This window comes from Saccopteryx leptura, chromosome 2 (genome assembly GCF_036850995.1).
Source record: "Saccopteryx leptura isolate mSacLep1 chromosome 2, mSacLep1_pri_phased_curated, whole genome shotgun sequence".
NCBI lineage: Eukaryota > Metazoa > Chordata > Mammalia > Chiroptera > Emballonuridae > Saccopteryx > Saccopteryx leptura.
Window position 1 is genome coordinate 210,719,497 of NC_089504.1, and position 15,873 is coordinate 210,735,369.

The following is a 15,873-nucleotide window of genomic DNA, read 5'->3' on the forward strand; positions in this document are numbered from 1 at the left end:
TTGGATTTTATAATGAAAACATCTGTTCTTTTCCAACAGAGCACAAGTGCCATTCAAATTTTACACACCCGGCAAAGAGTGAATGTGTTTGTTTAGGTGCAAAATCATTTCAATGTGTCACTAAAAGTCACAAACATATTTATGGATGCTGCAGTTTTAAATTGTCTTAAGCAATAAAGCAAAGACATCCAAAGAAGGTGCATTCAGGCTTCAAGCATCGTCAGACTTGTCCTGGCTCTTTGAACACAGTCAGCATCGCCCTCCTCTCCTGGCCCTCCTCAACCAGAAAGCCGTGGAACTCAGCCAAAGCCCATTCTGTTACCTAAGCGTCTTCTGGGTCAACAATCTAGTCACTGAAAAAAACCACCTTCAGTTTGACCACTCCAGGGAGCAAATATTTTCATGGACAAACATTCCAGGCATGCAGAAGCTGAGCCTCTAAATCTTAACTAGTTTTTCAAAGTCGAGCCCTGTTGCACACAGAAAGCATGCAAAAAATGTCTGGAGGAAATCTCTCATTTCAGATTTAACTTCTATAAGTGAGGAAATTGTGTGTGATTAAAGGCTTATAATTAGAGGGAGTAATACTAGAGTAGCTCTCATTCCAAATAATACAGTTTCAGTTTTCCACTTACAATTATAAAGATGACCTAAATGGAGATGAGAGGAAAATTTATACTGAGGGGCTCAGATGGTTTGTCCCGGCAATGTTGTGGTTTGGAGGAAATACTGAGGAAAGACTTCTGATTTTTGGTAAGGGTATCTGACTGTCAGATTCCCCTAAGAAAAGTGTCAGTGATTCCCACTTTCTGGCCACAATCAAACCTTCTAATATTGCCATCAGGCTAACCGGTCATGAGATCTCCATTATGTAAGTTGAAGGTGACCCATTCAATGGTTTGATGAAATATTTACTCAAGACCACCCACAAAAAGGCCTATCTGCCTTCCTTCCAGTTAAAAAGAAGCAAGAGGTTAGTTCTCTATCTTGACCTAACATCTTTCCCACTCACACTATTACATGATAATTCCAGGTGTTTCATTTTCGGTTGATGTTTAAACCATTTGGATATTTTAAAGCCTTACCGTTTACATTTGTATAACAAGGTAGCTGGCTATTTACTTAAGTCCTTAGAAAATGTGTATTTTTAAGACCACATATAGGAGGGTACCTTCTGGAGCCAACAGGGCTGATGATTTGAAAAAGCAACTTTTGTACCAAATAAGTACGATAACAGTTCCACGTGCAAACAAACACTCACCAACTATAACAATTAAATAATAGATAACAGCTGTGTTTTCTTGGACTTCTGAGAACTTGCTAAGAAGACCATCTTATCAGTCTTTTCTCATTTTAACAGCTGTTTAATTGACAAGCTTACATTAGGATGGTTTCCCGTTTTGCTTTCAGATGATTTAATTTGTTCCTTTCCAGATATAAATCTCTTGCTAGTTATACATCTCCTTATAGTGTAAAATGCTAATCCTAATATTGAGATCACATCTACATTAAATATATATATTTTATAAAGTATCTAAAAATGCTTTTTAAAGTCAAATTTTAAGATAATATGCTTGCTTGTTTTCATTTCTTTAAAAAATGTGAAAATGCATACATGAATCCTTCCTAGGGATCCAAGCTTGATTTATTTTATTCTTGCACACTGACTGTCATTAACAGGCAGAAAACGCAAAGCAAAACAACAAAAGCCCTGAACTATGGAGGGAGCCCCGTACGTATAACGTGCATTTCTGCATCAATAGCAGGGTTCCTGTGTTAGGCTCATTTAAATCCAATTAATTCTTATGCACTGAAATCAAGGGTCCAAGAGACCTTAATAAAAGCTGAAAACAATCTTATCTTTTGCCCTGTAACAGCTTCTTATCCCAAATAGTGCAATAAACCCAACAGAGAAAAATGGAATAGACATATCCCATGCTCATGTGTTTTATGTTTACAATTAACCACTTATTGATAAGAAAACTGGCATATATCTGAGATGAAATGTCAACTGTGCACTATTAGCTGTACTCTGCATGCTCTTGCCCTTCAAGGCTAATTGTCAATACTCTGGGAGTCACACTGAATCTGACGACCAGTAAATATGCGGAGACCTGCCCTGGAGAGAATGACTCAGGAACCATCAAGCCAAGCCTTTGGGAAACCATTGCACTATGAGGTTTCCTAGGAGGTGCGAGTATTGTGAGAAAATGAACAGCCTAGGAGAACTCCTATAAAGAAGGATTTCTTGAGTTGGTTGCAGAAAAAATGAGCCAAAGAAGGAGAGTCAGCAGGAAGAAAAACAGAAGCAGCAGCATAATTATGGTGTGGGAAGAAGCTGTGACAAACAGGCTTCGACACAACTGAGAGGTTAAGGAGCACAAAAAGTGTCTCGTGGCCCTTACAACCTCAAAGGCAGCAAAGGGCACACTCACTGGAGTTGAAGGGATGCCTTGTTTCAGCTGACTGCGTATAAGTTTGGAGGTGAGAAAGAGAGAATAGAAAAGCCTGAATGCCAACCGTATCAAAAAGTACAGCTGTGAATGAGTAGAGCAACAGTGGAAGTTAAAGAGATGGGGTCAAGTGACTGATAAGAGGGCACTGGCATCTCTGATAAAGAGGAAATAAGAGGCTAAACACTGTTGGGCAATTGAGTTTGTAAAATCTGTATTTTCAGAGTTTGCTCACTTTTATTGCTAAAAATGGCTGCTGCCCACATGAATGGCATTGCCAGGAGAAACTGCTAATTACCTTTCTGCTTGGGAAGGGCAATTGTTATCCTAATGTAGCTGGAAGAGGAGTTTTCCACCAAGAAAAGTTTGTGAAGAAGCAGGAGAAAGAAGGAGGCCTTTTTTTTTTTTTTTTTTTTTTTTTTTTTTTTTTTTGCAGAGAAGGCAGCCAAGATGGCAAGGTGCTGAAGGAGAAGCCAGTTTTGTGCAGAGAGGAGAAGGGAAAAGGTGTGCAGATGGGGAACCAGAGGTGACTGAGCTGGTGGGGGGCCTTTTTCTAGGAAAAACTGGAAAAGATTCTCAGGTTGTGGAACTGGAGAATGTGTGAGTGGGTTTTGGAGCCCTGAGTGTTTTTACTTGCCGGTCAGTTGTGAGGCTAGAATAAAGGAGTGGTCCACCAGATTTTGGCTCTGCAGTTTCTTTACCATCTGTCTAAATCTAATGGGAACCTGCATGTGCCTGGCTGTGATGGCTGCAAGAACTGGCCATACAATTATTGATACATGACCTGGAATAAAGGGTGAAGGAACCAAAGGTCTTTATGAAGTCAAAGATCAGATACAATGAGGACACAGAACCTACTTGGAAAAATAAAAGAGACATTAGGTACCCATGAATTTAGATTCAATTCACAATTTTGCCTAAGAACTTAAAATGAGAACAAAGGTGGAAAAAGAAAAATTAACCCAAATTATTTAAATGGCAAACATAGAATAATGCCTTGGCATTCTGAACATGAGCCTATTATATAAAATATGCTTAGAAAATTTAGAATATCATAAGCCTTTCACTGGCAATTAATTCTAATTTTCCAATAGAGGTAGGAGTCACATGACCTACTCACAGGAATCCAGCAACCTGAGCTGATAGAAGATATCATACAAAAAAGAAGGGTTCTTCAGGACAGCCAACCCTTTAAGAAGAAAACAAGGCTATACCATGTTGTGGCAAAATAGTTTATATTGAAGGGGAAGATTTAGGGAACTCTAGCTGGGTAACATTCTTGAAAATATGCATAATCAATAAATTAACTGGCTGGCCCTAAAATTTAATACCATAAAAAGATTTAAACCTCTAGAAGGGGAGTATTTGGAAGCTACTCTTCAAGCACCTACTAAACAGCACATTCATCTCATTATGATCCTAAATATTCTTAAGGTGTAACATGAATCTGCAATAATCTTGTAAACACTGTTACCACTATAAATTTTGTTTAAGAGTGGGTTTCTGTTAAAACAATCCTTTCTCATTAGAATTAAATGCTAAGGATAATGAAACTATCATAAACTAATCTAATAATATGTTTTATCTCTACATACAGATGCCTCTGGCATATTCTGGCTTTACACTAGACACATGTAGGATAGGTTAGAGCCAACTGCCTACAAACAAGAGTTTAATGTATTTTTACTGAGATCCAAAACACTCGAGTGTCTTCCTAATCTGAGATTCCTGTCAGCTTCTTGGTTGTTAAATAAAACCTGCCCTTCCTCTGTCACTCAGTCTGGGCCTAAGTCAATGGCAAAGTCAATGGCATTTACTGTAATCTCAGACATTCTCTTAGGGATATAAAACTGCTGTTTTACATCCTTTGCCTTCCTAGTAGGCTGTTCCTTCTGCTACCGTTACTGCCTTTTTACAATATTCAGCTAAGGCCTCCATTAATTCTTTCAATATGCACTTGTTAAGTACCTATTATGTGCTATGACACGCTCAAAGCTCTGGGGATATTTCAGCGACAAAAATAAAAGTCCTAATTTTCACAGAGCTTCCATTTAAGACATAAAACAATTATATCCACCTTTGCGGGTGCTGCAGGAACGCTTCTTAGTGTGCAAATACCATGTACTGTTTATTCTCAGTACAGCTCTCCAGTTCTTCTTTCACCTCATCTGGCCTTCAAATTCCACTAATTGTAAACCTTTCTCCAACCTATTACCCTCTAATGGGTTTGCTATTAAAATTCAAAGATAATGAGGAGCGCTATTGCCACGTTACTACAGTTTATGGAAATGTCACCCCGAGTATAGGCTGTTTTTTTCTCTAATTCGACTGTATCCTCTGTTAAAATGACTGACATAATGAAAGACTTTATCCTGAGGCATAGAAGATACACTGTAACAGGAATTGAGAAAGCAAGTATGTATAGCTTAAAGGCGATTTTAGCATATTCTTGACAAGTGCAAGATAAATAAAACCACCTGGAATGGGTAAAGCCAAGTATTTTCCTGGACACCACATAAAAGAAACAACCAAGTGTGCTTAATGTCCTTCCAAATAGAAAATGTGATGTTGATACTACTCCAAATTTAAATGATGAACCATCTTGGTTCGATTATAATTTCCCATCATTATGTACCAATACTACCAACATAAACCATTGTCCCTGGGATGTCCCCATACTTTCTATTCTGTATCTTTTCATTTTCTCAACATATATCAGACTGCTTACCGTGCCTCACTCTCTTCCAGGAAGCTTCTCCTGCGTGCTCCAGCCCACCCTACTATCTCCCTAACTCCTGTTCTTACAGCGATCCTGCACCTCACTGACATAAAAAGTTCATGCTAACTAGTGATGATTAATTAGATAGTAATTAATTAGGACTGGAAATTTAAACAGATTTGTGGTTGGAGAGAAAATATCTGGAGAAGAAGAGTCTAGTTTTAATCACTTTGAGTTTGAGTCGCTGAACAAACACCTGTCACTAAATTATTAAGAGAAGATAAGCATGTGTACAGAGGAATGATGATCACAGTTGTAAACCTCCACAACATCGAAAATAGTGAAACTCTGCCTTAAATTCTGTCAAATATGGCCTGACCTGTGGTGGCGCAGTAGATAAAGCATTGACCTAGAATACTGAGGTCGCTGGTTCAAAACCCCAGGCTTGCCTGGTCAAGGCACATATGGGAGTTGATGCTTCCTGCTTCTCCCCCATCCCTAAAAATGAATAAATAAAGTCTAAAAAAATTTCTGTCAACTATGTACAAAGGTAATTTAATATCTGTATGATCATGAATTCCACCCAAAGAAAAACGAGTATCTTGGAAAGCTGATATACAATACAGAAAAGGCTCCATTTTGTTTTATCAAGGTTAAGCTTGACCCAACTCAACTCAAAGTTAGACAGCAAAATAAAGACAGTAATTTACAGTAATTTAACTTGCAACATTTAATTTTAAAAGACATTTTCTAGATTAAAAAAATGCCTGACACCCTTAAATTCAATGTATTCTGCCACATACTTACTTGATAAGTTTCTCAGTAGCAAGAAGAGGCAATAAAAATCATTCACTGCCGTCGTATTTAGTTGTCTCTTCTGTTATATATATATTCCCATACTTCTAAACTGTGTTTAAATAGCTATCTCCATGATTTTTCCACTTTATGTCCCCTTACTATGGAGAATGATCTCACATCCGACCCCGTCCCTTCCCACCGTCAGCCCAGTACCACTTTTCCATGTACATGGCATTTGCATCAGGACTATGATGACTATCCAATATAGGATTATGCCAATATTGCTCAGACTTGGGCAATGACATTTTCTGTTTATCTTACAACTTTCTATCATTTTTTAACTTTTGGTTTTTCTTTTTCTAAAGTTCATACATGCCTCATTTTAATACTTGCTTTATTTGCGATACTTCCATCTCCACTGCATCTTTCCCAAACGCTGAAACAGAACTGTAAAGCCACTCTAAGTATAAGCAAGTACGTTAAGTAAAAATCAGTGCCATTTTTTTCCTGGGACCATCCTCCTGGGACCCTCCCCATCCTCCTCCAATCTGGCCTGGCTGCTCTCCAGATTGATGCACAGATGTTGCCTTGGGACTTCCCTTCACCATCAGGTTTCAAAACTAAAGCGTAAGACTCAATGACAGGAAGAAAAAAAGAAGACACCTGGGACACATCACCAGCAAGAGCTGAAATTTATCAAGGGAAATGGAAGAGAGGGAAAGTTTAATGAAGCCACTCAGTGAGTGCTGTGATTAAAAAAAGCAAAAAACAGAATTCATCCCTAGACTCTACAGTAAAACAAATATTGAGAGTGTTCTGTGTCAAGTACTAAAACTCAAGCATTTCATAACATACTTTGATACTGAAATTGAAATCCATCTTAACTCAGGCTTTAGATTCACTGTCATCTTTATGACACTTCTTATAGTCGTGATGCTTTTATGGGCGTACTTTTTTCCTCAGTGCATTTTAGTCAACTCTTTCATTAAGTATCAACATCAAATTACTTCTCTGAACTGTATTAACATACTACTTGAGAAAAATTCTTTCCCCTAATTTTACTTCAAATATGCCATCACAAATTATAGGAAATTTTTGATATATTTCTTTTCTAGAAGAAAAACTAAGAAATGCTTTTTTTGTAGGCTTAAATTTTTTGTTTTAAAAAGTTTGTTTTATTTATCTTCCTTTTCCAACATGACTCCTCATCTATATGCATATATGCATTTGAGATCTCAGCTTTTCATTTTGGTTTAGCTATTCGTTATACTCATAGCTAACCTTTGTGTAACAAATGGATGGATGTAATGCTTTCTAAAAACTACTACCCTACGATGACCAATTATCTCTTCTTCTTGAAGACAATGAACTATGTCCCATACATATATACCTTTTAAGGTCCTGCCTTCAGATAGGACCTCTGTTCACCCTTTGCAACCTAAATACCTAAAATTTTAATACTCTCAATTCTTGCCTCAGACCTTTAAATCTTGAGGCAAGTCTTCCTTAAAGTTCTCAACCAGAATTCGGCCTCCCCTTCTTCTAGACTAAAACTCTAACAGAGAAAGGAGTGCATTTCACCTATCTTCCAGGTCACATATGTAGGCCAATAAATACTTATACAACGAGTATACAAATTATTAGTCATTATTGTAGGTTTTATTTCTCTCTGAATAGTCAACTGAGTGTTTCCCAAGATGGAAATTTAGCAAAAAAGATTATTTTAAATGGTGCCCTTATTACTACCTGGTAAGAGAAATTATGGGTTTTTTTCTTGTTATAAATTTAAGAAACAGATCTAAATGTAGGAATATCTTTAAACCAGGATCACCAATCAGTATGAACAATTTCTTCCCTATTTTCAGATGTATTTAAACGGCATATTTATTTTATTAAAGAACTAGAGGATTTGCAAGACATTCAGCCAATGATTGAGTATAAAAAAGAACCATGTTATTTATCATAGCATCATTTCTAATAAAAAGGACCAGAAGTTTTGTCTTTTGCGATACTGCTTTTTAAGCTGGTTACTGAGAAAAAAAAACTCAGAAGGAACCTCTGGCCCTCCTCCCTTTCCTGCCTAAGAGATTCGGGAGGAAAAGACATACTCCTGGAAGGAAATCTTAGGGTATTTGCCTTAGCAGCTTAGCTTCAATTGAGTCGAGTGGGTGAGGGCATGCAGTAAAGTCTACTTATTAGATTAGCACACCTCATTCTCTCTGCATTGCCTAGCAACAAGTTACCTGCCAGTGTGTTTGTTTCCTCTTCCTCAACTACTTGTGATCACCCATTCTCACTTTTGAAATCTCAAGACCCCTAATTCCCCTTTTCTACTTTGTTCAAAATGACATATGTACCCAAATTTATCTCATTGTCTTTGACATTTTCATGCTGATGTGAATTTCCCATGTGCATGTATACAAATTTGATTTTCTCCTTTTACTCTGTCTCTGTTAATTTGATTTTTAGGCCATTATCTAAATAACTGAAAATAAGAGATAAACACATTACAGTGTTTGGTGTAGTGCTATTTAAAATCTGTGCTTTCTAAGAATATTTAATTTCACAAACTAAGTATTATAAAAATGTTAGTTAAAACAAAGTTGGTCATAAAACAGGAAATTAGAATTATACAATGTTAACAATACTGAAAGTAAAAGAATTATACAAAATAACAGACTGAAAGGAAGCCAAATGATTTTGCTTGGTATTTCTGGGTAGTGGTTACATTTTCTAAACTTCCTACAATGAACATATATTATATTTGTAATCAGCGAGATTTATTTTAAGTACACCATTGCAATTCTTAGCATGTACTACAAATGAGATGCCCATTCACTATTCACTTTTCAATGCATCGCTTAGAAGCACTGGAACAATAAGCTGTCAAATAACTGAGATTTTTTTTTTATACCTATCATCTGGAACCTGCACAGATCAATTCTGTGTTTTAATAAAACACTGACAATAGAACACACCCATAAAGCATAGCAGTAAATTTTCAAAAATTCTTGTTTTTCATTATAATGACTCATTAATTTACGACTCGAGTACAACTTGAGTAAAATTAAAAAAGAGAAAAGACAAAACTGAAGATTTAACTAAGTACATCATTCACGCTATCATAATTCTTATTCCAGACAAAATGTAAGTTGTTAAAAGTCACAGCAAGAAGACTTCCATTATAGGGCCAACAAAAACCACTACAATTTCCTTGCCAAAGTTTGGTTTATAAAGAAAATCAATCTTTGCAACTCTAGAAAGAAAATCAAGCCGAAGCCATTCATTGGGGGCCAGCCTACAAGGAACTGGGAGAGGGGCACAGGAGGTTTAATCACTGGTCTTGGTGGATGACCTAGCTAGAAAAAAATCATTTCTATAGGTTTTCCTGCTTAACCAAATAGGAGGGGGCTCCACCTTCTAAGTCCTTCTCCACTCAGAAGGAATCTATAAGATAAATGTAATTTCTTCCCATTCAACAATCCACCCTGAAACAGATTGTACCTAGCTCCTAGATGCAAATATTTGGGGAAAAAATTAAGCAAGATCAAGGATCTTTCTAAAAAAAAATTAATCATGATTAATGCTGTTTAAATCTGGTTGAAAATAAGAATGCAGACATTTCTTTCAATTTGGCAGTATGGTGTTTTTAAAAAGTAAAAAGTTTTCCATAAGAAGTTATTCCTACTGTATAAAGGCTCATAAGACACAAACTACCAGTAGATAAAAGCAATCATTCTGTGTGCCCTTTCAAACCATATCTGATCACTACTGGTCATTACTACTTGTTTATTTGGAAAGCCTTGAAAATACAATTAAATAGAATGACATTTAAGGTTCTAATTCTTTAATTTCTAATTCTTTTGGATTTATCTATGAACCTGACTTTGCCCCCATAAATCAACAGTAATTAATCTCATGCAATGCACCTTGCTCATACTGGACAGATAAGGGAAGATCTATTATTACACCATGAAGAGCAGTCATTCAAATGGAAAGGGGCTGAAAGCTTTGCAAAGAAAGTCTTTTCTTTGAGTAATGATAATGATGTGCTTGAATTCAAACAATATAACTAATACAATGTTATTATGATTAAGACAGATCTTATACTGGGGGTCAGAGGCCCAATCAAAAGCAAAGGGTGAAATGAGAAAGCTAACTCTTTCTCGAGGGAAATCATCCACTCCATGGGAAGAAAATGGCAACAGCAACCTAATACACTTCGCTACAAGGAATGCAAGGTACTGTCGAGCAAGTATCTCAGAGCAAATACATGGATTAGAGAAAAGTAGCCCAGAGCAACACGGAATCCTGCATTTGATAGAAAGGTCAGCAAGGTAGCAAGCCAGACACAACAGGCATTTTTCTTTATCAAAGCTTTGTTTTGAATTGTAATATGCGTAATATGTAAGACAGTCTTATTTTATTTTCTAGGAAGCAAATTTCTGAGTATTAACTTCAGTAAAATAATCTCTTTTGTCTAAAGGGTATATCTGTATACAGCCAGAGAGGTTAAAAGATACTTATGTTAATGCTAACCATTCTTTGTTCAAGCAGCAGGTACTATATTGGACTATTGTCTATTACTACCATGAAGTGGAAAACATTATTGGAGGGGATTTATCCTATCCCAGGGTCATCATGGTTGCTGCCTTTATAAACACAACATGTGTTGTAAGGTTTTTTAAATTTTTATTTATTTATTTATTTTTAATTTAAAAAGTGCTATTTGTTGCCTCTAAATCACAACCTTCCTTCTATGATTTGTTTTTGTAAATCAGGTGGATATTTTCTTGAACACCACTTTGTGTTAATACTGTAAAACACACTAACTTAAAAATAGATCTTTGGCATTGGTCCTGAATACCACCACTCACAAGCTGTGTGAGTTACAGCAAGAGATTCAATCTCACCGGTTCGCAATCAGTGAGACTACTTAGGGTGAAGTTTCCCTAAATGGTGCATAACACAGTTTACCATGATAAAAACAAATACTTTGACAGTTAATTATAGCATTATCACAAAAATCTTCTGACACCATATTTCTAACTCCAGACACTATATACATCTCTTGTTCCTTTTTACAGTGTTTTCCCCCCTGAGTTTCAGTTCAATCTTGCCATAGAGCAGAGTTTTTTAGAGGTGTGGGTGTGCCCATCTGCCACACTCAGTAGTGCTGGGCAGTGAATTACAGTCTTCATGTGGATCCCACCTTTTAGTCAATTCTCACAACTCTGAATAGAATTCTGAAGTAGAAAGTTTTAAACAAAATGATATGTGCTTATTCTGAAACTAACTTCAGTGTGCCGTATCAGACCTCATAAGCAAGAACACTGATCCAAAGACCTGGTACCTGTTCCCAGTGAGCTTAGTGTCTAAAGAAAATGTATTCAAAACAGTTCATAGAATGGGCAAGGGAGAACCAACAGAAACAAATCATTAACAAGGCCTAATTAACTGACTTGTGATTACTTCCTAACTTGTGCTGACTTATATGGTCTCTCGATATAACAATTAAGATAGTTGGAAATACTTCAGTTCCTGAAGACAACTGGACCTTTACATTCTCTTGAAGTAGGAGTTCTGTATTAGTATTTAAACATTACTTGTTTTCATATTATTAAATCACTTCTTGACCAGCCAGAAAGAAATGGGTGAGAGGCCTTGTGAATTATTTAAGGACAACTGATGAGGAGGGACACAGAAATTCTTGAATTATCAAACGTTTAAGAATTTGTTTTGCTAACTCTCTTCATCAATTATACTGTGTATAGTAAATCCAACAGATGAAATCTTCATACTACTACCCATTTTTTTCTATTAACATCTCAAACAATAAACATGCATGAACAGTAGTCAGTATGCTCTTATGACATTTACATCTGACCAAGTACTGCACAGAGCTCCAGAATGTTCAGTAGTTATCCTTATTTTCTGAATTAGCTGTTGGGACTTATTAAAAAAATTCTGTTTAGTCTTTACAAGCTATCATTGAATGTATATCAATATTTGCTTTACATGCTTCATATATAGACTTTTATGTCTCTATTTACAACCATTCTTCTGGTGAATAAAGCTGTGGAAAATACCTAGATGCTAGCCATCAGATCAGAGACCACTGATTTCCACAATGCCTGCTTACATAAAAATACCAACAAGGAAAAGACTAACAACCATGTCATATTAAGTATGATAGTGTTTCCACAGGGAAAAAGTAGAATACCATGTAAAACAACTCAACTTTTAAAATAAAAAGTGAAAGTAAAATTTGAGGTCTGTAAGAGAAACACATTTAAACCTTAGTGATCAAACTCTTTCCTCTAGTTCGATGTAAGCAGAAAAAAAAAATTCTCCAACTCTAATTCCCCAGCTATGGCAAACAGGGAAAGTAGTCAGTCATAGGGAAGAGATTAAGAAATTGGCAAAATGCTAGAGCTTCACACTGAGTTCTTTCTTTGATTAAGTGTCTGTTAGGAAACACACAAGGCCCTAATTCTACACATCTAGGTAGTCAGTATATATAGGATTCACCTACAGAATTGGGTCAAGTTAACATTCCTGGGCTCCACTACCAGGCACTTTCATTCAGTAGTCCTGGACTCGGACCAAGAATTTGTAATTTTGAAAATCACACTAGGTAAATTCATTCTGTGCCAGGAAATTCAGATATACATCTCCTGTACACAAGCTACCATAATAGTTCCAAAATATAGTCTGATATTGAGTGGCAATATGCTAAAGGAAGTAAATGTCTGTGTATTTGAGTTAGAGCATCTGTCTTTTCCACCCCCAAAGATCAGGGCCCTGGCTGGCCGGCTCACCTAGGCACCGGTAGGGAATCACCATGTGGCCATGGGTCTTGCATTGCTTGCGGCCCCTCTTACACCAGTTCTGGATGGTCACCGGTTGATTGGCTTCTACCACATTGGTGATCTGCAGTTCAGGATAGACCTGGGGGGGCACACAAAAAGGGTAAATCATTACCTAAGGCCGGGGTGAGCAAACACCTGATCCACCAACACTATTATTCTAATGCACTTCTAACCCCCGACACTCCCGTGGGCTCTTATGTCCAATCAAGCTTAAGAGTAATTCAGGGTAAAGAAAAAGTTGCAAGTGACAAGCACGTAATCATTCTATTCAAGACAATAAAGCAATATGATTTTTATTTTATGGCACTTATTCTGGCTTAAGATATTATTTTTCCAGAGGAGATTAAACAGAAACCAGGGGAAAGGATCCCCTCATACGCACAGGATCATTTTTAACGCAAAGTAAACTGGTGTGAGGCTTATATTTCGTAATGTCCTAAATAAATGTGATAGTAGACTGTCGACCTGGAGATATTATCTTTGTTGAAATTCAACCCAGCCCTATCTTATTAATTAGGTAAATATTTTAAACACAGGATATGACACATAGCAAGCTTTCTATATAAAAAAATCTCTATTCAAAGTTAATTTACATAAGAATAATTTATCAAATAGTTATAAGAGCTGTCATTTAGATAAAGAATTGCATTTATGAGTCTGTTCCCTTAATAATTAGCTACAGCCCTTTGCTTTGATTACTGGTCTCAGTACATCATGCTGTTTAATGAGCACTTTGGAATGAAATGTGGAATTTGGATCAAACAAGATATATTTGTGAAATATCAAATCATTTCTACTTATTAAGAATGAGTAGATATTTGAAAGAAAATAGAATCATAAAAATTATTTTTCAAATTAGTTTTCCCTTGTATAAATCTTGCATTTTACCAGAGGTACTGTTTGCCAGATAAGCACGTGAAGATGAGAGAAGCATTAAGGGACTGGTGGGGGGAGGGATAACGAGGGAATGGTTATAATGATGGGCCAAGATATTTAAAGTGGAAGGAAGTGAGAACATAAAGTGGGGGTGGAAATACAATGAAAAGGCTGTAGTACGAGCCCTGGTACAAGCTACAGAATTTTAGCATGGAAGTACTGTATCAAAGAAAGTGAGGTGATGGGAAGTAGTATATGGAGAGTCAAATATTTGGTATTATGATTTGGGAAAAGTTACAGTATTTGGTCATTGCAAGGGGTGTAATACATCAGAGGCAATGGCTGATGAAAGTAAGATCACTAGAGGAATGAAAAATCAAGGACCCGAGAAACTGGAATAGTGGAAGGATATTCAAGGTTTATAGTAAAATCACTTAAGAATCATGGAAGGAACAGTTGTTGGGATGACAGGAAGCCAGGAGCTAGAACCTTCAAAGACACGGGACAATTCCACTGAGGATGAAAGAGAGCTATAGGTGACCCATACAGTGAGGAGAGGGGTGACCTAGTTGGAGAGGGTGTACTTCCAAATTGAAGTGGGAGATGTTTTTAGGGAGGAGAGAAGGCTGGTTTGGAAGTGACAATGTGAAGGAAGGAAGACATCCCCATCTCCAGACCCAGTGAATGTCATGAGGATTATGAGCAAAGAACCAGCTACCAAGAAGGCTACAAGGAATCAGGTCTTCGGGAAAGAACCAGGTTTCAGAGCAAGAAGGTGATGTCCACAGTGTGGGGGGTGGAGACAAGAAAGTGTGCTTACGATTGCCAACTGACATTCAGAGATGCTTGCCTTGATCCTATCTTTATTTTAATGTTGGTATTTTGTCCATTATAATTTGTTTACACTAATTATGATTTTTAAATATAGCATTAAAATATCATTTAATCTTGATTCCTGAGAGCCTCACTTACCTCACCCTAGTCCCAGACCTGAGAGGAATCAGTTTTAAGAAATAAGGCATCAAAATGTGATACCTTCAGACAGCTGGTTAGTCAGTGCAAAAAGAAATGAGCTATCAAACCATGAAAGGACACGAAGGAATGGGTTGGAGGTCCAAAGCAGTCTGCCCCTAAATCTCCCACAATGAGATATTAATTTTTTGAATTAAAATAACTTGAGAAGCAGCAAGAGTAGGAGGAGCTCTCCGACTAAATTCAGGGAAGTGAAAATGCCTTCCCTGTTATGAGAGGACCAAAGAGCAATCGGACTAAGGAGGAGACAGCCTTGCCATCAGACATAAAGAATCCAGAGCTGAGAATCCTATAGAAACAAACCCTTGCGAATGTTATTAATTTATTGTCCTAAGCCTACATTCTACTTAAATTCCATACTTTATGTATCCCAAAACCTACCTCCTTGTCTTGTCAGAGTGCCCCTAATTTGTTGTTTCTTTATGTAGAGGACATATGAACGGCCTGCTACATTTCTCTCAGAGAATAATCACTGTAAATTCACCTTTGTACACATAATAAAACTTGGGATTTTCTCCTGTCATTTTGCCTTGTGCCAATTTTATTATTAGCCCAGCCTCAAGAAATCAGGAAGGGTAGAAAGGGGAAGTCTCTCTCCCTGACAGATGCATATTACTAGAGAAGGAAGCCAATCTGAAAAGGCTCCACACTATAAGGTTCCAACTATATTGCATTCTGGAAAAGGCAAAACTATGGAGACAGTAAAAGATCAGTGGTTGCCAGGGGTTGGGGGGGGGGGTAGGAGGAATGAATAGGAGGAGCATAGAGGATTTTTAGGGCAGTGAAATTATTAGATATACTATAATGGTGAACACATACTGTACATTTGCCCAAACTCAGAATGTACAACCAAGAGTGGTCCCTAATGTAAACAATGAACGCTGGGTGATGACCTGTCAGTGTTGGTTCATCGACTGTTAACAAATGTCCCATTCTGGTGGGGGATGTAGATAATGGGGAAGGCTGTGCATGTGTCGGAGCAGGGCGTCCATGGAAGATCTGTTGTAACTTCTGTTGGTCAAATATGTTTGTAAAATATGATTTTTATGTTTGCTCGCTTATAGTTTGCATTGGGGGCTGGGCAATGCCAGGTATATGTGGTCTGTGAAATTACAAATTACCT

The 15,873-nt window shown here is 37.1% G+C and overlaps 1 protein-coding gene across 6 annotated transcripts in view; it reads right to left on the minus strand.

Moving 5' to 3' along the window:
- The window catches only part of APP (amyloid beta precursor protein), a 276,723-nt gene that overhangs the window by 157,779 nt on the left and 103,071 nt on the right, over positions 1-15,873 (minus strand). For all 6 annotated transcript variants that reach the window (XM_066369939.1, XM_066369938.1, XM_066369937.1 and 3 more), the window contains exon 3: positions 12,792-12,921. In XM_066369939.1, coding sequence (XP_066226036.1) covers positions 12,792-12,921 — 130 coding nt within the window. The remainder of the gene's footprint in view (positions 1-12,791; positions 12,922-15,873) is intronic.